The sequence below is a fragment of the Seriola dumerili genome, unplaced genomic scaffold (genome assembly GCF_002260705.1).
Source record: "Seriola dumerili isolate Sdu_G_001 unplaced genomic scaffold, Sdu_1.0 BDQW01000025.1, whole genome shotgun sequence".
Classification (NCBI taxonomy): domain Eukaryota; kingdom Metazoa; phylum Chordata; class Actinopteri; order Carangiformes; family Carangidae; genus Seriola; species Seriola dumerili.
In genome coordinates, this window is record NW_019174280.1 from 17,176,615 (window position 1) to 17,198,669 (window position 22,055).

The following is a 22,055-nucleotide window of genomic DNA, read 5'->3' on the forward strand; positions in this document are numbered from 1 at the left end:
GCAATCATGCACAGAATGCAGTGAAAAACAGGACGAGCTGCAGAGTCTCAGTCTTACAGTGGCTGATTGTAGAAAGCGTATAAATATTACAGATCTACTTAAATGTGTTCTTTACTTTACTGTTTTACGAGGTGCATGAAAAAGATGAGATATTTTACAACAAAAAGCTGAGACAGTTTTTATGGGCTCCGCTTCAGATAGTCAGCTCACGCTTTCTTATAGTTAAACAGTCATCTATTTGATCTTGCTACACATAATCCTTGTCACTCATTGGTTCTTTTTTCTGTTCTTCTGTCTCAGGTTCCTGTATTAAGAAGAAAGACGAGGAGATTTCTGAAACTCCACCTCTTGAGGATTTTCTGATAAGGGGTCAGAAAATGAGCACATTCCACATAGAAACAACTGGCCCACCCAGCTATCTCACTCACCTGTGAGCAGCCATGCATCACCCATCGAGGGGCACCCCTCCCCAGCTGCGGGGCTGTTTTCTGACATAGACTTGGAAGAATAGCTAAACCTCTTAATAGAAATGGCATTAGTTTGTGTGGGCTATAACACATCAGACTACATATTAGAGTACAGGTGAGGCTGAATTCCTAGCCAATACCCACGGGACCCTTAAGAGGAGGTAAGCAGCCTCAGATGACCTTTACAGAAGGACAGTGCTACATCCCAGCTTTGATGATTTAGTATCCCACTGCCTTGCTGACAAGGTCGATCATGGCTGCTGCTGATCCCCATAGCAACGGTTCCTTGGTGGGGCGAGGAGCAGACTGAGGGAGTCAACAATGCAGCGTAACGGTGGTGGGGTGGGTGCTGGAGGCCAGCCATGGGTGCTGCGGCGTGTGCGTCTTACATGGCTCAGTTTCATGCTCTTCTTTATCCTGGTCTTCTTCCCACTCATTGCCCACTACTACCTCACCACCATTGACGAAGCTGGAGGTCCCGATAAGCGTATCTTTGGGCCACGGCCCGGCGGTGAACTGTGCGAAGCCAAACATGTGCAGGATCTTTGCCGCATTCGAGAGTCGGTCAGCGAAGAGCTGCTGCAGCTGGAGGCCAAGAGGCAGGAGCTCAACGGGGAGATCGCCCGACTCAACTTGCGCATCGAAGCCTGCAAGCGCAGCATTGACAGTGCCAAGCAGGATCTGCTGCAGCTCAAGAATGTGATCAGCCAGACAGAGCATTCCTATAAAGAACTAATGGCTCAGAACCAGCCTAAGCTGTCGCTGCCTGTCAGGTTGCTGCCAGACAAGGAAGACCCAGGACTGCCACCACCCAAGTCTGCGCACTCCTGCCGCCTGCGGTCCTGCTTCGACTATGGGCGCTGCCCTCTTACGTCTGGGTTTCCTGTGTATGTCTACGACACAGGCTCTTATCCATGGGGGGACTATCTGGACCCACTGGTGAAGCAGGCTTTTGCAGCATCAGTTAAGGGCAACATTTATGTAACTGACAACCCCAGCATTGCCTGTCTGTATTTGGTGCTGGTAGGGGAGCTACAGGAGTCCTCCTCCCCACTGCCATCTCCTTCAGAGCTGGAGAAGCAGCTAAAAGCTCTTCCTTACTGGAGATCTGATGGACACAACCATTTACTGGTGCATCTCTCTAGAAAGTCCATGACACAGAACTTCCTGTATAATGTGAGCACAGGACGAGCAGCAGTCGCTCAGTCCACCTTTTTGGAGCAGCAGTACCGTGAGGGCTTTGACTTGGTTGTGTCCCCACTGGTTCATGCTCTCTCAGAACCAAACTTTTTGGAAGTGCCCCCTCAAGTTCCTGTAAAGAGGAAATACCTCTTCACCTTCCAGGGGGAGAGGGTGGAGTCACTGAGGAGCAGCTTGCAGGAGGCGCCCCCTCAATCTTTCGAGGAGGAAATGGAAGGAGACCCACCAGCCGACTACGACGATCGCATAATTGGCACCCTAAAGGCAGTGCAGGACAGCCACTTGGATCAGGTGCTGGTGGAGTTCACCTGCAAGAACCCACGGACAAGTTTGCCGACTGAGTGGGCTCTTTGTGGAGAGAGGGAGGACAGGCTGGAGGTGCTCAAGGCTTCTACTTTTGCCCTGGTGATTGCTCCAGGAGATGGACAGCTGGTGGCCTCAGCAGGCTGTGGAATGAGGCTCTTTGAGGCCCTTGAGGTTGGAGCCATCCCAGTTGTGTTGGGGGACCACTCCAGACTACCTTACCACCAGTTTATCCGCTGGAGTGAAGCTGTCATCATAGTCCCCAAGCCTCGAGTCACAGAGCTACACTTCCTGCTGCGCAGCCTGTCAGACAATGATATGCTAGCTATGAGGCGGCAGGGCCGCTTCCTGTGGGAGACCTACTTCTCCACCTCGGAGAATGTTCTCAGCACCATCCTTGCCAGCATCAGAACCAGCATCCAGGTTCCCGCTGCACCCATCAAAGAGGAGCCCGCCCACGAGATCCCTCACAAAGCTGGGAAGCTGGCAGGAACTGATGCCAACCTGGCTGACAATGGTGATCTGGATTTGGGTCCCGTCGAGACGGAGCCCCCCTACGCATCTCCACGCTTTCTCCGCAACTTCACATACACAGCTGCAGACACCTATAGAGCATGGAACCGGGCCCCAGGGCCTTTCCACCTGTTTCCTCACACCCCTCTTGACCCCGTGCTGCCCTCTGAAGCCAAATTCCTTGGCTCCGGTACTGGTTTCAGGCCTATAGGTGGAGGTACGGGAGGGTCGGGGAAGGAGTTTCAGGCAGCTTTAGGAGGGAACGTGCCGCGAGAACAGTTCACTGTGGTCATGCTGACATATGAGAGGGAGGAGGTGCTGATGAACTCTCTGGAGAGGTTAAATGGACTGCCGTACCTGAACAAGGTAGTGGTGGTGTGGAATTCACCCAAACCTCCTTCAGATGATCTGTTGTGGCCCGACATCGGCCTGCCCATTGTGGTGAGTGCTCCTGTAGAAAAATCCTTTCATTCAACAAATGTGCACATATCCATCTTAATGGTGTTGGTTTCTTTAGTAAGGAATACATATCTTTCTCATCCTGAGTCTCTGAAATGCAAAATCTGTGATATGTTTCAGAGGTGTTGCAGTTTGCTTAAATACTTTACAATGAACTGTTTGGAAACTCTTCAGGAGTCCATGCAAATTACCAGCAGCTTTACTAGAAGGATGTGAAGGAGTCCGACATCCATGAATAATAAAGATGTGTGCTTTTGAATTAAGCCTGAAAAATAAAATATTCATCCAGTTCATATTCTCACCATTAGTTTGTGATGGAGGCTCTGTTGACAAGTGGTAAGCTGTGAGAGAGCAACTAAAGAACCGGGCGCTGTATTTGTCAGTAATGGTAGAGTCTCTGCTGCAACCTGGCAATGAGATTGGACAAGCTTCTATGTTACTTTTTATTGATTAACTTGATTGATTGATAAGTTGATTGCCATAAATCATTTTCAGTCAGATACCATCAGTCAGACAGTGTTAGGACAAAGTGCTCTGTGTGCAGCGTTACTCAAAATGTTCTCAACCCTATTAACCACCAGTAGCCCTTCGAAAGTACCTACTACTGCTCTAAAAGGCGCCCTCTGTAAATGCTCTTGCCAAGTTGCGTCTTGTCTGGTGCCTGCAGGTTGTCCGCACAGAGAAAAACAGCCTCAACAACCGCTTCCTTCCCTGGGATGCCGTGGAAACCGAGGCCATTCTGTCGATTGATGATGATGCTCATCTCCGCCATGATGAGATCATGTTCGGGTTCAGGTAAGTGATGGCGACCAGACGCAGGAACCTCTACGGATTTATATGAAATTAAAGTTTGCAATCACTTCGGGCACTGTATTGGCGAGGCAGTTAATAACTAATAACTAATTGAAAAGAACAGAGAGATCCTCAGATGAACTGATAAAGGAGATCTTCTCAGGAGAAAGGTGAAGACAAAAATGCAGTAAAATAGAAGGGAAAGCTTTGTGTCTTGTCAGAAATGAAAATGTCCAAAAAATGCAGAAGCATCACATTCCTGGAAAAAACTGAATCAGACAGAGAAACTGAACCAACCACTAGAGACTGAAGCAGAAGAAATAAGAGGGAAAAATGTTGTCAGCATCTCGTATTTATGATTCATTTGCTAATGTTTTACTTAGATAAGCTGAATTTGAAGGCCGTGTTTAAACCAATTAAAAGATCAAGCGCACTGTTAAGTTATTTTGGTGCACCCACTCCTCACCCAGACTTGTCTACAACTTAGTGCTGTAGCAGCTTGTCCAGGCAGGCAAAAATTGGCTCTGTCACTGTGTGTGTATGGGGTCATTCGTCATGAATTATCTCAGACTCCCCTCCAGAATTACCCAGGAATGTTTCCTCACCTCCACCCTCCCCAAAGAGAAATTACGCAGCATCTGACTGCTCCAAAGTGGTCTCACATGAGCTCTTTTGAGACCTCTTGCATCCTCTGTGTCTGTCTGCAAGTTGTTTTTTTGTTTTACTTCCTTTAGTGACTGGGCTCCAGTGTGCGTTAATATGAGCCAAGAGTGATATTTTGGTTTTTAAATAATGATAGATGATAAAACTGCCATATACTAATAGAAGACAACAGAATGGTTATTTAATTGCTCCCACGAGAAAAATAGTTGCTGCATTGCTAACAACTATGACAAGTTGAAACAGATGGATGCAGAATAGTGGCATATCCACAGACAGACACTTGGAATCCAAAGTAATGGCAATAAAAAAAAAAAAGTAACAAGTAACCACAATAAAAAAATGGTTCATAAAACATTGTTCAGAGTTGGTGTTAATTAATTGATCCAAAATTAGGAATTCTGCTGACTTTATGTGTGTGTTCGTGTGTGTTCGTGTGTTCGGCGGTGTCTCACAGAGTGTGGCGTGAGGCCAGAGATCGCATCGTGGGTTTCCCTGGGAGGTATCACGCGTGGGACGTCAACCATCAGTCGTGGCTCTACAACTCCAACTACTCCTGTGAGCTCTCCATGGTCCTGACAGGAGCTGCTTTCTTCCATAAGGTCAGCTCTTGTACTTCACACCCCACACCCCAAAAAAAAAAAAAAAAATCTCATTCCACAGATTTATTTTTTAACTGTATCACAGTCATATAACACACACACATCTCCTTTTTGTTCTTGTAGTACTACGCCTATCTGTACTCCTACGTGATGCCCCAGGCCATCAGGGACATGGTGGATGAGTACATAAACTGCGAGGACATTGCCATGAACTTCCTGGTCTCTCACATCACCCGCAAACCACCCATCAAGGTCAGTGACGGAGCACGTAGTCAGGCGGTTCTCAGCTCAGCATCGACGGGCATTGTATCTCCCTCAGGCCCTGTGTATTTATATTTTTGCCCACTTAGCCTTCCCATTACTCAAACTGACACATCCAATACTCCACACAAATAGTAAATCAAAAACACAAGATCGAATTGGTGCGTTATGCCTGGTTTTCCTCCTGGATTTTTATTGGAAGGACATTTATTACCGTAGAGCATATTTATGGCTAGACAAATAATTATAGCAATCAAGCCAGGGAAGCTGTTGGAACAGAAATGTCATTGCAGTCCTCAATTTAAGTTCGTTTTGATTTAGAGGGGTGTTGATATTCAGGGGTGTTTCAGGGGGGAATTAAGGCCGGCTTTGATGGAGTGTGTTGCATGGCAGCATTTCGCTGCTAGGAATAAGCCTTGTGAATAATGAATTTGGGGCAAGTTTGAATATGGAGTCCTAAATGGTGACAGACTACATTCCTCTTTTAGTCCAAATAAGACAAATAAAGCAGAAAATAAATAGCTTTTGCTGTGCATTTTTATGCATCACTGGTGCTGAATTGACAACATACAAACTCAGTTTTAGTGATGTTTTCCTTTTCTTCAGCATTTCTGTACTTTTATGTTCTTTCCTTAATTGACTTTTTTCTAAATCCTGTGCCCTCTTGCATGGAACATAATGCAAAGGTGGCAGATTAGCAGCTTGAAAGTCTTAGTAATTTCTTTTAAACAATGGGTCTTTGATTTCAGACAGTTGTAGCTGCTTCAGCTTCTCACTTCTAACCGGCACTTTTAATGACTTTTAATATTTTAAGGCTGACTTTTTATTAGTTTTAAAAGAAAGTCTTTATTTGGGCTCTTAAATATGCACTTAATGGCTACATGCATGATGTCATGCTGAACAGAGGCTAAAGCTACATGTCAAGTCAGCATCCTCACCAGTTGATCCGATTTGAAGCCATGGGAATAAAGAACCAGCATTATTTTTGTATTGCAGTGTAGAGCTGGTTAGTCTTAGTATTATGAGCATGGTAAAGAAAAATGTAAGATCAGACTTTCATTTTATTCTAACACACTGTAAACCCGTTTAGCTGCTTAGCTTTCACACTTCTTCAGATTTTCAAACAGTATTTCACTTTTCACGGTACAGACAGCTTTTAGGATCAGGACTAACAAATGTGTTTCGAGAGCGTAGCGCTGTCTAAGGTAACCTTGGCTGGGGTTGCTGGAGTCCCCAAATCCAATAAAGAGGAGGACAGAGATGCTGGACAATGGGGGGGGGGGGTTGTGAACAGTCAATTCCTGAAATCTTTTTCATCTCACATAAGTATCACATGTATGAACGTCCCAAAATATTTTTAAAGGTAACTATAAATTTACAGACTAACGGTTTTTTATCTATCTTAGGTAACGTCTCGTTGGACTTTCCGCTGTCCTGGCTGCCCTCAGGCCCTTTCACACGATGACTCACATTTCCATGAGCGCCACAAGTGCATCAACTTCTTCGTCAAAGTGTACGGGTACATGCCGCTGCTGTACACGCAGTTTCGTGTTGACTCTGTGCTTTTTAAGACTCGTTTACCCCATGACAAGACCAAGTGCTTCAAGTTCATCTAGCATTGGGCTGAGTCGCCCTGCAAAGAGCCAAGAGCAGAGCGGACTGAAGGACAGGAAGTATTTAAAGAGAGCAGCAGCTCCCACTGCGAGCAGTGATGAAGATGGATGGATGGACTGTGAGAGAAATTCACAGGAGGAAAGTTTTGGGTTAGGGTTTTGCCCAGGGGGATAGACAAGTTAACCGTAAACGTTGTTGGCTGGTGTCCTAATCCACAACTCTACTGAAAATTTGAAAAATGGAAGCTGAAAGGGACCACTGCCAAGAAAATAAGCCTTTTCAGTGGATGTCACTCCTCCTGTTTCATTTTCTTCAATCATGCTCAATCATTAACCACTACAGATGTCATTTGCACCTCCTGACGGCCTGCTGAGGAAAGAGGGCAGTTGTACACAGTGTACAGAAACTCTCCCAGGATAAACTCTACCTGACAACGGAGCGATCAGTTCGTGAATCACTGACAGACTGATGTCGGGCTGTTCGGCTCAGCAGCCTGTTGATGGTTTCAGCTCGGAGAGCAGAAGTGACAATGGCACATGGCTGCCACTGCACTTTTCTGTTTGTTTTTCCATTTTACAGTTACAAACTGTACTTCTTGTACATGTACGTGAGAGAAGCACTGATGGTCAGAAGTATTTTATTGAACAAACTTTTTTTTTTTTTTTTTTAAATAATGTCGTTTAAATGTGTAAATCTCTATGTGGAATGAACGTTTTCCAGAACCTCTGCCTGTGGGAGATCAGACACAGACTTAGTCTAAGAACGAGACAGAACCTCGACTGAGGAGTAAAACAAGTCGGCCCGATCATGTTTAGTAGTGTCACATGTCCAAGAAGGAATTCACTTCAGCAGTCACCATAATGCCTCAAACCTGTCATGAAAACCAGCCACCATTTTTGTCATTTTGTTATGCTTACAGGCACTCGGCTCCTCTTTGATGAGTGCTTAAAAATGGCCTGTTTTTTAATGCTATAGGGTGTTTACTAATGTTTCTAAAATTGGTTCGAGGTTGAAGTAGTCATGTCTAAATGTTATAATGTTGACCAATCAACGGTTACAGTTTCCTTTACTGAAGTGCAACAAAGTCAAGAATCACAGCTGCCCAACAAAAACAAGCTTTTGAATTCCTGATGAAGGTTGTAATTATGCAGACAGTCTCCAGTGAAGTTACATGTACTATTAGGGTTATTGGTAAAAAAAAAAAAAAAAAAAAAAAGTTTGAAGGGAAAAAATATGCTTATTTTGCATTGTGGCACAGAGCTGGACAAGAAGAAGCTTGAAAGCTACCATTCTCATCAGAAGGGATCAGTTAGCTTGGCTTTGACAGATAGTAACAAAGTCCACCTAGCAGCACCTCTAAAGCTCACTGAGTAACCTGTTGTATCCTGTTTGTTAAATCCATACAGAAAAGCAAATGTAATGCAATGATTAAACAAATGAGGTATAAAGTATTAATATTTAGTAGGTGGATATTGTTACCACTGCTCAGGCTGTGAGGCTGATTCCTTTGTCTCCAGTCTTTATGCTAAGCTAAGCTAACTAGCTTCTAGCAGTAGCTTTATATTTCAAAAATATGAGAGCGATATCAAGCTTCTCATCTAACTCTCCACCAGAAAGCAAATAAAAGTATTTCCCAAATTTTAGAACTGGCTTTGCATCAGATTATTGATTATTAGGTATGTCCCGCCGTGTTCATGTGACCCTGCTGTATCAAACTTTCCCAGCTCAGACAGAAACGTCACTTTACAGTGTCGCCATATTGGTTTCACTTTGTTTTTGTTTGTTTTTTTGACCATTGATTGATGAATGTTTCCTTGCCAAAAAGGTACGATGTCTGCTGCTTTGCAGCATAATTTTCAGGGTGCACAATGCTTGCTAAAGGGATGCAGTCTGGTACACCTATATCCACTCTGCATGGTACTTTACCAGGAGACAACCCATTGGAGCCCGACACATCATGTATTATAAATCCAAAGTCCTTTGTTTGACCTTGTCAGACTCAAATTCCTGTAATCTGAACAAAATATCAACCTGATAAGATCTCTGTTAAAAATATATTTAGATTAGCGTCTTCTTTCCCAAATTATGTTCTAACTGTTCAACAAAAAGTCCATGTTTCCTGTATATTTATTGAATATATTATGAAAAAAAGATTTTTTTTAAACTGATGACACATGCAATAAAAAGACATTGACATTATTCCTAATGACAAAGAGGATCCAATCTGATTGAGCTGTCATCCTATCTCATTTCCGAGGAAAACTAGCTCGTGCCACTGAGTACTTGGGGGTGGGTCGGGGTGGGTTATACTGTGGACAGAGAGGTCGGCCTATAAGTAGAACGTCATAAATTCAGCTTCTGAAAGAGCCAGTGGGCGCTGGTTGAGGTGTCTTTGAAGCCGAATCCCTACCTGTGAGATATTAACATAATCAGGAACATTTATCTAAGATCTATCTACTGTGGTCTAAGATGGCAATACAGCTAAAATGAATCCAAATTGACACTTTATATTTCTGCACCAGACTTGGAAAAACCAGCCTGACTTCTCAAACCCTCATCACATCTCAACACTTATATCTGGAGCTCCAGGGGGCTTGTAATTACCTGGCTGACTCTAAACCTGTCCTCAGGGCACAGTTTTGGTCAGCTGGTGTTTTGGAAGTAAACCTCTCCATTCCTCCACTCTGTGCCCCCCCACCCCAACCCCCACCCCCCTCAAGGGTCTGTGGCACAGCTGGTTTTTCCGTGGCCTAAAGCAGGAAACATTTCCCTGGAAGGCTGCAGTCACTCTGCTAGGTGTAAGGAGTTGTGAAACTATGTGCTCCTGGGTCTGATCCATGCCTGTGGGCGAGGCTCCAGCCACCTGCAGCGCTGCCTGCACTCCACTAGACTGATGACTGATGACAGCGTCAAACATACCGTTGAAGGCCAGATGAATGGAAATAAAAACTCTCAACATTGTTAAAAACATTATCCGACTAATGTCTTCATTCTTTTCTCCACAGCCTTTCCAGAACACATTCCTGCACTTTGAATATTTGATATTGTAATATTAGAATAGTGAATCAGAGAATGGGCAATAAGACACATTTATCAAGTGACTCATGTTCATGTTAAAACAACTTTTGAGAGCAACTCAATTGATCATGATTAATCACATGTATGCTCGGAGGAGGAATAACCAATCAGATATAGATTGACCCTACATCTGCCATGTTGTACATTCTTTTATTGGTTTATTCAGTAGTATGTTATTCTGCAAGGACACATATAATATTTTAAAAAGCCCATTTTATTTGTGTGAAGTCAAGAATAATTAACATTAAAAATTAACAACAATATAATGTATAAAATAGGAATGTATGAAACAATCAGACATCTGTTGTAAATGAAAATTCTGCTGTTGGTAGAAGAGGTACATCAGAGAGATCGTATCAGGAGAATTAAGTACCAGACTGATGAGTGCAGGAAATGAAGATACTTAGACAGTGATTACAAATAAAATCAAAGCCAGATTTATTCTTGTTTGTTTGCATAAATGGCAAAAAAAAAAAACAGGAAAGAGATGAAAACGTGGTGTAACACGCTGTCAAATGTCCTTAATCATACTGCCTCAGTTACTTTATGAATATTATTCTTATTATCAGACAGAAAACAGGCTCTGTTTCTGTGCTGCAGATCTGTCATAAGAGACCTCAGGAGCTCTTACGATTAACAGTACTTTAAGAGTCAAAAGAAGTTTAATAAATTCTCCTAAAGTCCTAAGTTTAAGTAGGACTAAAAGTGAACAATCTTTACTTGTATATTTTGCTTCCAATATTGTACTTACAGTAGTTTTGAGAAGTACTCTCAAAACCCATAGGCAAATCTAAAGCTCACTAATTTAACACCTTTTATCCTGTTTTTTTTTTTTCTTTCTCACTGGTAAAAAACTGAAGTGTTAAAATGCAAATCTGCCATTTTACATGGAGACGTGGACGGGAATGTTGGTTGACAACCAGCATAGACACTTGGCTACGAAATAGTCAGGCACATAATAATCCCTGTACAACAACCAAAGTGTAAAACACAACAAACAAGATATAGTGTGTTAAGTTGTGAGGTTTAGAGGTGCTGGTAGGTGGATTTCATCATCTCTGGACAGAGCTACTGTATTTAATATGTATAATAGATTACACAGTATATGTATAATTTATTAGTACATTTTTGACCTACATACAGAGAGCAATGTAAAATAAACATCTTCCTTTATAATGGCACCTATTGAGAGGAGAGACCTACCCTGTAGCCTTTATTAAAATTAGAGATAATTAACCCTTGAATGTACACAGTATCGTAAAGGAAAGACTGGCACCACTCTCACATCTGTCCATGAAACATGTAGCTTAAAATAAGAAGAGATAGCGTGGTTCTGTCCAAAGTTAATCAAATCTGCCTACCAGCACCTCTAAAGCTCATTTCTTAACATGTGACATCTCATTTGTTGAATGAAATAAACAAAGTGTAAAAATAACTCCTTGTGATTTTAAGGGGGATTTATGTGAGGAACTATTTCTTGGCCAGTAGCAGTAACTCCCTGGAGTCTCAAAGTGACAACAAGACTACAGCCATGCTCATTGTTTCCCCGTTTCCTCCATGTACTCATCTAACTATCAGCAGAACAGTGAATAAACATATCTCCCAAAATGTCAAACTATTCTTTTAACGGTTTTAAATGCTGGTTATGCACAAATTGTGCTGAGAACAAAATGCAAGCCCCACTTGTGATAAAAGCACTCCAGTGGCTGATATTCCCCTTTTTGCAATCAAAAGCCAATTGTTTATCTGGCAGGAACGCTAGACATCTGGTTTTCATTCAGCCTTGTGAAATAATCTTATAAGGAATAAAACTGTAGAAGTTTGGCTCCAGCGGGAGAAGCGAAGGGATGAGGTGTGGTTGGTTGCAGCACCCCTTACCCAGACCCAGGGTTCGAATGTGACATCACCGGGACAAGGGGAAAGAAAAACGCATCCCACACCCCTAAACTTCACTCAGCAGAGGGATGGGTTGGGAGGGGTTTGCTTTTTACCGAGTCATGGGTGTGGTGGTCTTCGGTAGTCCTTCTGGGGATTTTCTGACTCATAGCTTCTTTCTTGTCTGATGGGAGTTCAACGATGGCTCTGTGCCAGATCAAGACAGCGCAGGTACAACCAGATTTCTCACAGTTCTGGACAATGATTTTCATTTATTTTATTTATTTATTCAATAATACGTCGTCCATTTACTTGTAATGAGAAAATATGATTTTCCTGTAATTTTTTTTTTTTTTTTTTGTGCCACTCCAACTCCCTCCACAGCGAACACAGCTGAGGCTGTCATCGGCGCTGCCTCAGAGACACAGCCAGATTTATTGGACTGCACAGGCTTTTGCATATTCCTCCTCAGCGGGAAGCACCGTGTTTCTACATGAATGAACATGGCTGAGTTGTCAGAAGGCTGAATGGTGAAACAGGCTCAATCTGTATTACACAGGAAAGGAAGCTGCTCTTTGATACCAGTGGCATGCAGAGCTGTGTCCAATTCTGTAAGAGACTCAGCGAGCACAAGTCAGAGTTTCATTCCTCTCGTTTAAAGTGGCGTCAGATGCATAGTGTACTGAGTTATGCAAGACCACGATAATAAAAAATAAAAGAAATCTGTCTTTGTGTAACACATAACTCCAAAAACTGGTAAACCATTTGACTGATAATCCAAATAAATAAGAGGGGAAACCAATGAATGGATCTTGCATAATGTCATGTGCATGTAAACAAACTGTACAAAGCATAGCTTGTAAGCGTAGTTGCAGCATGTTGTAGGCCTTTAGTAACAGTCTTTTCATTGCATTCTCTTTTGTCAATGGCTATGACTGATAGAGAAATGTCTGGTATGCTGGTGGCAGCTGAAGTCCAGAGAAGCCCAGAAGAGACAGGGAGGAGTCTGCTAGTCCTGGACCGAGCTCTTTGGTCCAAGTTTCAGAGACAGAAAATGTTTGGTAGTGTCTTAACATTGTCCTGTAAACAGTAAGTGTACATGCAGGTTTTTGCTGTAGTCATTTTGCTGTTTCCTTCTGTTCTTTGTTATTTCAGTTATAATAATGTCATTAATTGTTTTTAGTCTGCCATCATTTTGTTCTGTCAGTACAGAGGCTGGAGCTGGAGTTTACACCTCCACTGATAAAGTCAGTGTGTCTGCCTCAAGAGAAAAGTGGCAGATTAAAGGGTATTCATGCAGTCTCTGGCAGTGAAGACTGGGAACCCATGCCCTCACACCTGTATGCAGCACACACACACACACACACACACACATTCACGCATACACACACACACGCACACACACACTTCTCTCTCACAAGGTGCTTCCTCCCCGTGCCAAAAACTCTGAACGCCCAGGGAATGCTGTTAATATAAATTCAGTCTTTCTGAGTCTTCCTTCTATGTGTCGGAGAGTGTGTGCCAGTGGCAGACCTGCTGTCCCTCCGCCTCTTTCATCTCTGTCCAGTGGGCCTGCTGGTCCTCGCCGGTGCTGTTGAGGCCCAGGGAGACCCAGCCCAGCCTCTCCCTGGGCCTCATGCTGCTCCGGCGGCAGAACACCGACACCACCAGGGACACCTCGGACAGCTGGAAGAGCGCCACCTGGAACACGAACGTCTCCTTGTAGGTGGGGTTGGGCTGGCCGCGGCACACGGCCGTCTTACACTTGGACATCTCCTTCCCCTTGGAGTCCAGCATGGTGAGCTTCACATAGGTGTCTGAAAGGAGTCGTGGGAGAACGGTGAGAGAGTGCCATCAAGTGGTGGGACATGAGTACTGAGAAAATGTTCGATGCTGTGCAGCAGTGGTTTTAAGTAGGCTTCCTCAAGGCCCACTACAATAGACATTTTCCCTCTTGTGCTCTAAACAAAGACTGATTTAAACTTGAGAAGCCACATTACAAAGACAAAGTCCTGAATGTCCTGAAAGATGAAATAAAATCTTCTGTCAGGACTTGGGAGGCTCCAGACCAAGGAGCTCTGGTGTCTCAGTAGAAAGCAGGACTGAAGACCAGTGCTGTACAGTAGAACCTGTGTTTTTAAAGGGTCAGTTCACTAAAAATTACAAAAGTATATATTTTCACACGTGTCCCTTGTTTTATCTACCAATGAAGAGTTTTCGTTGTATTTGTCCTGTTTTTTTATCCACACTGTGGATAGTTTTCATTTGAAGTACTTTCTACCAAATAAAAAACAGCTGTAAACTGGTTATAGTGTGGTCTGTGAATAACAACAACACTGATTCTGGAAATACATGTTGCTGTTGAAATGTTTTAACCTTTAACCTCCTGTTCTGCCTGTGGGACACTGGCACCATGTAGAGCATTCACAGACTGCATGTGTTATGAAAAGTTACATGAATATGGAAATGTAAATATATGCATTCATAGATAAAACCTTGTTGAAACTAGTTCAACCTTAAACAAAGAGATATAACGTCTTCATTAGTGAGCTTTACAGAGCTAGCGTCAAATTTAATACGGGCACGGGAGTTGTATCACTCATCTAGCTCTTGGCAAGAAAACTAATAAGCCCACTTCCCAAAATGTTGAACTTATGTCTTCAAAGAATTGAATGTTCAATATTCAAATGTGGACACAGAAACTAAAAAACTTTCTGCTTGGCCAGACACCACAAGAAGTACATATGTTGTTATACAAAGATAAACCAGCCCTTTTTTTTTTCACTTTATCCAATGAACCAAATAACTCAAATATTTTTATCACTGATTACCCAGAGGTTACAAGTAAATCACTGGTGACTTACCTCTCATGATATAAAGCTGTCCCCCTACAAAGTGTTTTATACAACAAAACAGACCATCTGTGACACACACACACACACACACACACACACACCACACAAGGTTGGAAAGAAGAAAGAGACGTAGCAGTCAGAAATAACAGATTACACACCAGAAGGTCAGCTTTCATGGGAAACTCTGATAAGCGGCAATTGCTTTGGCATTATGGCTTTAATCGCTTTGAAAAAAAAAAAAAAAAAAAGGTTTCCAGGAAACATTTAAATGTAATTGTTCACAATTTGTTTTTGTTACATGCTGCTGAGAGTTTTGCCCATCTGCTCTGCCAAAACAATTGCCTGGTGTATCGGCACCCTTGAGAGTTAGGGATAATACAAGGGAGAGTTTTACTGTTCCAAGCTGGCACAAAACCCCACAATGAAATGCTTATTAAACATGGCAGCTTTTGTACTCACTGACGGGCTTATCGGACGCTGTGGTTTTGAAGTGGCTTCCCTGGATGACCTCAGCAGACAGCCGCCCTGTGGCAGAGTTGTAGATGAGACCCAGCAGGATCTCCGGCAAGGACGAGTCCTCGGTGGAGCGGTAGGACAGAGCTCCTGCGCTGCGAGACACGCTCACCAGAGAGCCACAGCCCTGCCAGACGAAACGCAAAGAGTAAGTCAAAGAAGATGGAAGGTGTCAGTGGGATTATTACAGTATGTACAAAGTCTTCCATGGTCTGGAGTCATCACTGAAGATCAAGGCATTCCAACACTGTTTGACCTTCATGTGGAAAAATCAGGTCACCAAGTTACATAAAGAACATTACGGCCATGTTAGCGGCACGGCTACAATGAGAGGTTGAGTTTATTAACTGATTTTTCAATCGACAGGCAATTAATTGGTATTTCTTTTGATAATCGATTAAACATCAAAGTCATTTTTCAAGCAAAAAAGACAAATATTTGTTGGTGTGAGATTCTTAAATGTGAGGATTTCCTCTATTTCATAATTTTATATTGTAATACATTGAATATTTCTGGCTTTTGGAAAACTAGTACATGACCAAACAATACGTATGAAAGCTTCACAGTAACAATGGGTATTTTTTAAAACATTTTTTTAAGTTTTAGAAATTAATTTAATTTAGAAAACAATCAGTAATGAAAATAGTAATTAGTTGCCCTTTGACTAATTTGTGGTGGTAGAAGTAGAAACACGTCTACAGTTGACATTTGTTCACTGTCAATCCAGCATCACATTTCTTACAGACAAAACTGTGCATTGGGCAAAATATAAATGCACAAAGTGTTCTCACTGTAAGTTCAGAGCCGGGCTCCAGGGTGACAGGTAGAGCGATCTTGCCCTGCAGGTTCAGCTTAGTCAGGTAGAACACCTTCTCTCCCAGGACCTTCTCTTTTTTCATCCGCCTGATGCTGTACAGGCGGAAGCGAACAGCGTAATCCCCCAGAGCCTCCTGTTCCACTCTGGAAAACTTGAATGTTTCCGTGAAGACAGGACACGGGCCCTTCTGTACCCCAGTCTTGGCCCGCTGCTTCTTGGTTGGCAGCAGGACCAGGTGGACCTGCCACGAGATGTTTCCTGTCTGTTTGAGGGCAGGGATGTCTGTCGCCGCGGTGACCGTGACGGCCAACCACTGCTCGCTGGAGTCGTACTCGAAGGCGACGTCCAGCGTGCCGTATTTGGCGAGGGGCTCTGGCTCGTAGGCCGTGGGGAGCTGAGGCCCAGAGCCATCCTGACATGAAGAGAGAAGCAGAGGAATAGTGAAGGAAGAGAGAGAGGCCTGAAACAGTTGCTACGTATAACTCCTCATAAGTATTCATCAGTTTTTATTTACTCTCACTTCATTGAGATTAGCGTTAATGTCAGATAAGTGATGGTGTCAGCATGTGCATCTGGTTAAACTTAACTAGATTATTTTATTTGTACTAACTGCTCTTTTAAATACTTCACCGTATCTGTCTCAGCTTCTCAGTTTTTTCTGATTTTCACAATAAAATACGCAGATTTTTTTAAAAGGCAGATTAGTTTAAAGTGAATTTTTGTATTTCCTGCTGCAAGAAACAAAGTGTATTATTATTGTTTGTGTTGTCCATAATTATAATTCAGTTATTTGTACCTTTTAATTTTTTATACTATGTGCATGGTGAACTACAGAGCTGTACAGATCTAAAACGTTGTTCTGTCATGTTCTGCTTTACGGCACAGAGAGGGGAACATTCAGTAACTCTGATCTCACCTCTGGTCCCAGAACAGCGGTGCTGTCACTAGGTATGTCCTCCTCACAGCCTTTGTTGAGGTAGCTCTCAGTGTCCTGGTCCACGCTGGCCTCACTGGAGCAGCGGGGGCTGTCGCAGCGTTGCGGGGACGACCCCCTCCGAACCCCTCGCTCTGAGCGGGAACGAGAGGACACGCAGGCCGCCGGGCCCTTGTCCTGGTACGGAGGAGGCTGAAGCTCAGTGAGAGAGGAATCTTTCTTTATCCTCTGGATGCTGTTGGCTGCAGACATGACACGGTGATACAGATGGAGTAATGTGAGATGGAAGGAGTGTTACTGGAGACATACTGTGCTCTGCAGAGATACTCATTATGCATGCAACATACAGTCTACCACAGAGTTAACCTCTTAAACTGTGCCCGACCCACGGGTGAGTCCATCTTTACAAGCCCATGTTGTTATTTTAAATACTTGTGTAGTATATCACTGCATTCATTGATGCATCCATTCACAATGTGGCATCTTACTGTATATTATTGTGCAATGTAGTAAAAGTTAAATTAAATTAAATTAAATTAAATTAAATTAAAAGACAGTTAAAGGAACAGTTCCACATTTTGTGAAAAAAATGTTGCTCTCTTGCTGATCTCTTGACAGCTATCTGTTAAATGAAGGTAAATACTACAGTATATGAAAACATGAAGCTGTAGCCAGCAGCCAGTTAGCTTAACCTAGCATGAAAACAGGCGGAAACAGCTAATGAAATCCACCTACCAGCACCTCTGGGCCAAGAAATGTTCCAGCACATAACCCCTGTTGTTTTTTACACTTTGGTTTTGTATGTTTTAAACAAATTAGATTAACGTGGTAATTAGCGATCTTTGGAGGTGCTAGTAGGTGGCTTTAGTTCCAGTCTTTGTGCTAAGCTAAGCTAACTGTCTGCTGGTGGCAGCTTCATATTTTCATGCATATTTGTACAGCATTCACAGAGATTGATATATCTACTGTAGCTCTTTTGAGAAATTGAGAAACCATGTGAACCATAATGTTGACCTACTTCTTTAGCATGAAATATAAGGGGAAATCAGTCATTTGAGAAGCTTAGATAAAACCAAATTCACCTGAAACTCCCAGCATGAGAAAAAAAAAAACAATTACTCAGTAATAATAATACATTTCAAGATATGAAAAAGGTGAGTTTCAAGTGACAAGCATTTATAGCTAACGATGTTTTCAAAAGTACATGAGCATGTTCCCACCTTGTTCACTGGAGGCCTCACTGCTGTATCCTCCCTGCTCAGTGGACCCTTTGCGTTTGCTGCTCCACACAGAGGTTGTGTCCTGCTGGGCCACGGCCTCAGGGCCTCTGTCCTCCTCGCTGTCTGATAAAACTCCCTCTGCACACAACACACGCACGCTTTAGTTCAAACATTACATTTATCTCGCCAAAACACGACATGTACGGTGTGATGCCCCGAAGAGGCAAAGAGCACAGGAGCTGAGATGCAGATGCTTCAGAAATTCAGCGATGTGAAGAGTTTCAAAACAAGAGAAGAGGAAGAAGAAATACAAAGAGTAGTGGTGAGAGAGAGTCGGCACACCCTCTAACCTTGGTTGCCTTTCTTTTTCTTCTTGCTCTTCTTGCCTTTCTCCTTCTTTTTGGCCACATCTGAGGCTTTTTCTGATTTCTTTGAATCCTCTTTTGCGCCTTTTGTCTTCTTCTTGTCTGACTTTTTCTTTTTCACTGTTGAAGACTTTCTGGAAAGCTCAGCCTCTTCCTCGTCGTCTCCCTCTCTCTCCGCGCTGTTCTCCTTCTCTTCCTCCTCTTCTCCCTCTTCTTTTTTCTTCTTCTGTTTTGATATCCTGCTTTCAGTGTCGGGGCCAGGTGAATGAGGAGCTTCATCACAGTCATCGCTTCTCTGCTGCGCAGCTGATTGGTCTCCACTGTCGCTCGCCTTTCTGGCTTGTCCTCTGCTGTCGTCTCTCTTCTCATCAGCTTCCTCCTCTCGCTCTCCCTCTTGGGATTCCTCTTTCTTTCTCTGAGATTTGGCTTCTTTCTCCAGCTGCTTCTCCCTCCTTTCTTTTCTCCTCTGCTCTCTCTTTTCCTGAAGTTCCTGCTCCTCTTTCTTCCTCTTCTCTTCCTCTGCTAACTCAGCTTCTGTCTTTTTAACTCGCCAGCACCCGTCCCTCCATTCCCACTCCAGCTGGCTCTGAGTGCACTCTGCCTCTGCTGAATCACCGGTTTGGTTGTTTTTGGAAACCGTGTTACCTGTTTCAGAGTCTCTGGACATTTGCCACATGCTGCTGGCCTTTCCTTCCTGTGCTGTGGCAGCCTGACCAGACCCCTGCCCGCTGCTGTTGTTTTCCCCATCTTCCTCCTCTTGCACCTTGTTGATGATAGTGGTGACCTGCTCAGTCAGCTGGTCGCTGACAGCGTAAGTGACATCGCTGACGGCGTTGGCCAAGTCGTCCACGCGGCTGGTGACCGAGTCCAGGATGGAGGAAATGTTGACAGATGGGAGGGTCTGCTGGAAGCTCTTGAAGAAGGCCATCTCTCAGCCGGGGCGCTCGTCACCACGCTGACCACTAGATTAGCTCATCAGAGGCACTGACACGGACATGTGGTTGTTAGCAGGGTGCGGCGCCAGCATCACAGTGTGTGCTGAGACCAACACATACATGCACAACAATATGACATGTTTGTAAGACATGTTTTCTAACAAGAACTCTCTCACACTGTTTTTCATTTAGCTATTTGTCTTCTATAAAATAAATGTCAGACATTTTTGTAGTAGATCTATTGGAAAGGAAAGCACTGTATTTACCAAACAGCCACTACCATTTGCCTTCTCTGCCAAGTAATTGAAGTTAAGCTGTTTGAATGCTCATGTTCCTATGATTGTGCCACATTCACAGATCTCATTACTCAACTACTCGGCACGTACAGTGTTATTTTAACCGATGAGAACGGTGCGCAAAACTACAAAAAAACAGACTCAACTTGTAATAAACCAGAATTATCATTGAATTTCAGTTTTACACTAAAGATGTTAAAATCATAACATGGCTTATAAAAGCCGCACCTCTATGTCAGCTTGTGCTCATGAGACTGAGGAGAGATGTGTGAATGTACTGTAGTATTATTACTGTAGTATATCCTTTGTTGAATTTGAGGCTTGCAACTTATTATTGTATTTCTAGTATTTATCATGTTATTGTATTTATTATGTTTGTATATTTGTATTTTATTTTCACTTTATGGATTTCATGTAATTTATTCTAATTTTTAAATGTCATTCTATTCTGTCTTAAATTATTTTATTATGGATTTTATTGGATTGTTTTTTTTTTCTTTTTTTTCTTTTTTTTAGTTTTTTATCTTTTATTTTTTGTTTTTTTTGGTCAATTATTGGACAAGTCTGTTGTGTGTATGTTGTTGACAGAATTATATAAAATAATATCAAATTGGTGGCCTAGGTGTCTTTGGACCAGCATGAGATGCACTATGGTCATGACATCATAAAAGTGAGCATTACAATGGTGCAAGTGGTATTGCTATAGCTTTATATACATCCAAATATCTGATAATGTATTTTAGACTTCAAGACCAGCAGCATGTTGTCTGTTTTTTTGTTCTTTATTTGTTGTTGTGTTTCTGTTTTTGGCTGTGGGTGTCTGAGGATTAGGAACAGGATGGTAAATTTCAAAATTCCTAAGTGCTATTGCGGAACCGCAACAAAGCCAATAATCATCCTAACGTGCGTGTAAGTGTGACCACTGTGGTAACTCTGTACGTCGTTGAGTACCTGGCTGGGCGTTCTTATAGCCACTGAGATGTGACAGATCGTCAGGACTCCCCACTGACAGCTTGTTGCTGAGGTAAAGAAAAAACAGAGCCATCAACGCCATGAAGGCTGCAATGGAAGACAGGACACCCAGAAGCTCAGGAGAGACTGAGGAGGAGGGAAGGAAGGGAAGAGGGAGGGAAGAGAAAAGAGGAAAAGAAAAGACAGACGGAAAAAAGAGACATAGAAAACAAATTAGACACAGACAAACATAAGCAATACTGATGTAGCAGTTAAATTTCCAAAGTCAACCAAAAGGAAAAATGTCCCAATGACTATAAATAAAAAGAAACACAGATGGCTGCAAGCTAAAACAAAATGCTATTTTGAACGATTGGCTTTTAAAGGCTGTAAAAGCTCTACTTTGATATCACAAATCATTTGGTTTGATGATATGCATCTATTTTTGGAATCTAACTCCTAAAATGTTCCTTGTCAGGGGAGCATTAGCTATTGTAGTTTTCAACAGTCAGTGGTTTTCCCACTTCAAAGGCATAATAGATACAATCTACAGCGCTGTATATAGGCCAACCACACTCCATGTAACCATGCAGCCCAGTTGCTGCTGATTTGCTATTTTTATGACAGCCTCAAAGGGACTGTATCTGACTGAAACATAGACTCAGTAACCCAGCAAAATCGCACTGGGCCTGCACTTAATAGGCTACAAACAAGACACACTGCAGTGTAATAGCTGAAGAAAAGGAGAAGTCGGTGGACAGTAAAGCATGAACGGCATATCTAAAGGCCAAATGCCTCAGTGGAAAAGGGGCAGCTTATAAAGTAAAGCGTATTGCAGGTGAGGTTCAGCAATAAGACGACTCTGAGCTTTGAGCCACATAAATCAGGTATAATACAGTTTTTGATCCCCATGTTCGACATGAATTTGTTAGTATTTTATTAGATTTATTAGACTTTTTCATATTGTTATTCTGTATCTCTGCCTATCCTGACCAAAATACTGTTGATTGTTAATGTCATTGTGGCATTCCTGGTTAAACAAAGCTGAATAAATAAACAACTAGAGCTGAATCAATTAGTCAACTCAGACAAGACAGATCTTTTCTTCTGATCATCTACTTCCTGATCATCGCTGCTTGTTTGAATTGGGGTGGTTTTTCTAGATTTTTCCATTTATTTTTCAAAGGCAGGGAAATATCTAACATTCCTAAATTTCCTAAAAGCATTCGTTCTCATTCATCTTGCATGAGGGATTTCTCGTTGGGGTTATATGTTGACGTTAGGTAAACATTGATATTTACGGGTTTTATACTTTGGTGGACTCTGTTATATGATGGAACATATA

The 22,055-nt window shown here is 42.7% G+C and overlaps 2 protein-coding genes and 1 pseudogene across 2 annotated transcripts in view; 1 reads left to right on the plus strand and 2 right to left on the minus strand.

Annotated features, from left to right (window-relative positions):
• Positions 1 to 9,841, plus strand: part of extl3 (exostosin like glycosyltransferase 3) — a 28,999-nt gene extending 19,158 nt beyond the window's left edge. The window contains exons 2-6 of the mRNA XM_022765037.1: positions 301 to 2,924; positions 3,610 to 3,737; positions 4,852 to 4,996; positions 5,120 to 5,248; positions 6,664 to 9,841. Of these exons, the coding sequence (XP_022620758.1) occupies positions 789 to 2,924; positions 3,610 to 3,737; positions 4,852 to 4,996; positions 5,120 to 5,248; positions 6,664 to 6,873 (2,748 nt within the window). The 5' untranslated portion in view covers positions 301 to 788 and the 3' untranslated portion in view covers positions 6,874 to 9,841. The remainder of the gene's footprint in view (positions 1 to 300; positions 2,925 to 3,609; positions 3,738 to 4,851; positions 4,997 to 5,119; positions 5,249 to 6,663) is intronic.
• A 3,402-nt stretch (positions 9,842 to 13,243) lies between these two features.
• Positions 13,244 to 19,843, minus strand: LOC111236343 (synaptotagmin-14-like). Its single transcript, XM_022765048.1, has 7 exons — positions 18,514 to 19,843; positions 18,164 to 18,301; positions 16,926 to 17,185; positions 15,984 to 16,421; positions 15,139 to 15,319; positions 14,689 to 14,745; positions 13,244 to 13,641 (listed from the first exon to the last, which is right to left on the minus strand). Exons 1-7 carry the CDS (start codon positions 19,454 to 19,456, stop codon positions 13,325 to 13,327), a joined length of 2,334 nt encoding a protein of 777 aa, XP_022620769.1. The 5' UTR covers positions 19,457 to 19,843; the 3' UTR covers positions 13,244 to 13,324.
• A 908-nt stretch (positions 19,844 to 20,751) lies between these two features.
• Positions 20,752 to 22,055, minus strand: part of LOC111236983 — a 5,178-nt pseudogene continuing 3,874 nt past the window's right edge.

Excerpts from the sequence above, each read along its gene's own strand:
- LOC111236343 (XM_022765048.1), bottom strand. The coding sequence starts at position 19,456 with ATGGCCTTCTTCAAGAGCTTCCAGCAGACCCTCCCATCTGTCAACATT. Across the intron at positions 16,422-16,925 it reads CCGCTGTTCTGGGACCAGAG|GATGGCTCTGGGCCTCAGCT; the intron begins GTGAGATCAGAG and ends TCTTCATGTCAG. Across the intron at positions 14,746-15,138 it reads AGCGTCCGATAAGCCCGTCA|ATGGTCTGTTTTGTTGTATA; the intron begins GTGAGTACAAAA and ends TGTGTGTCACAG.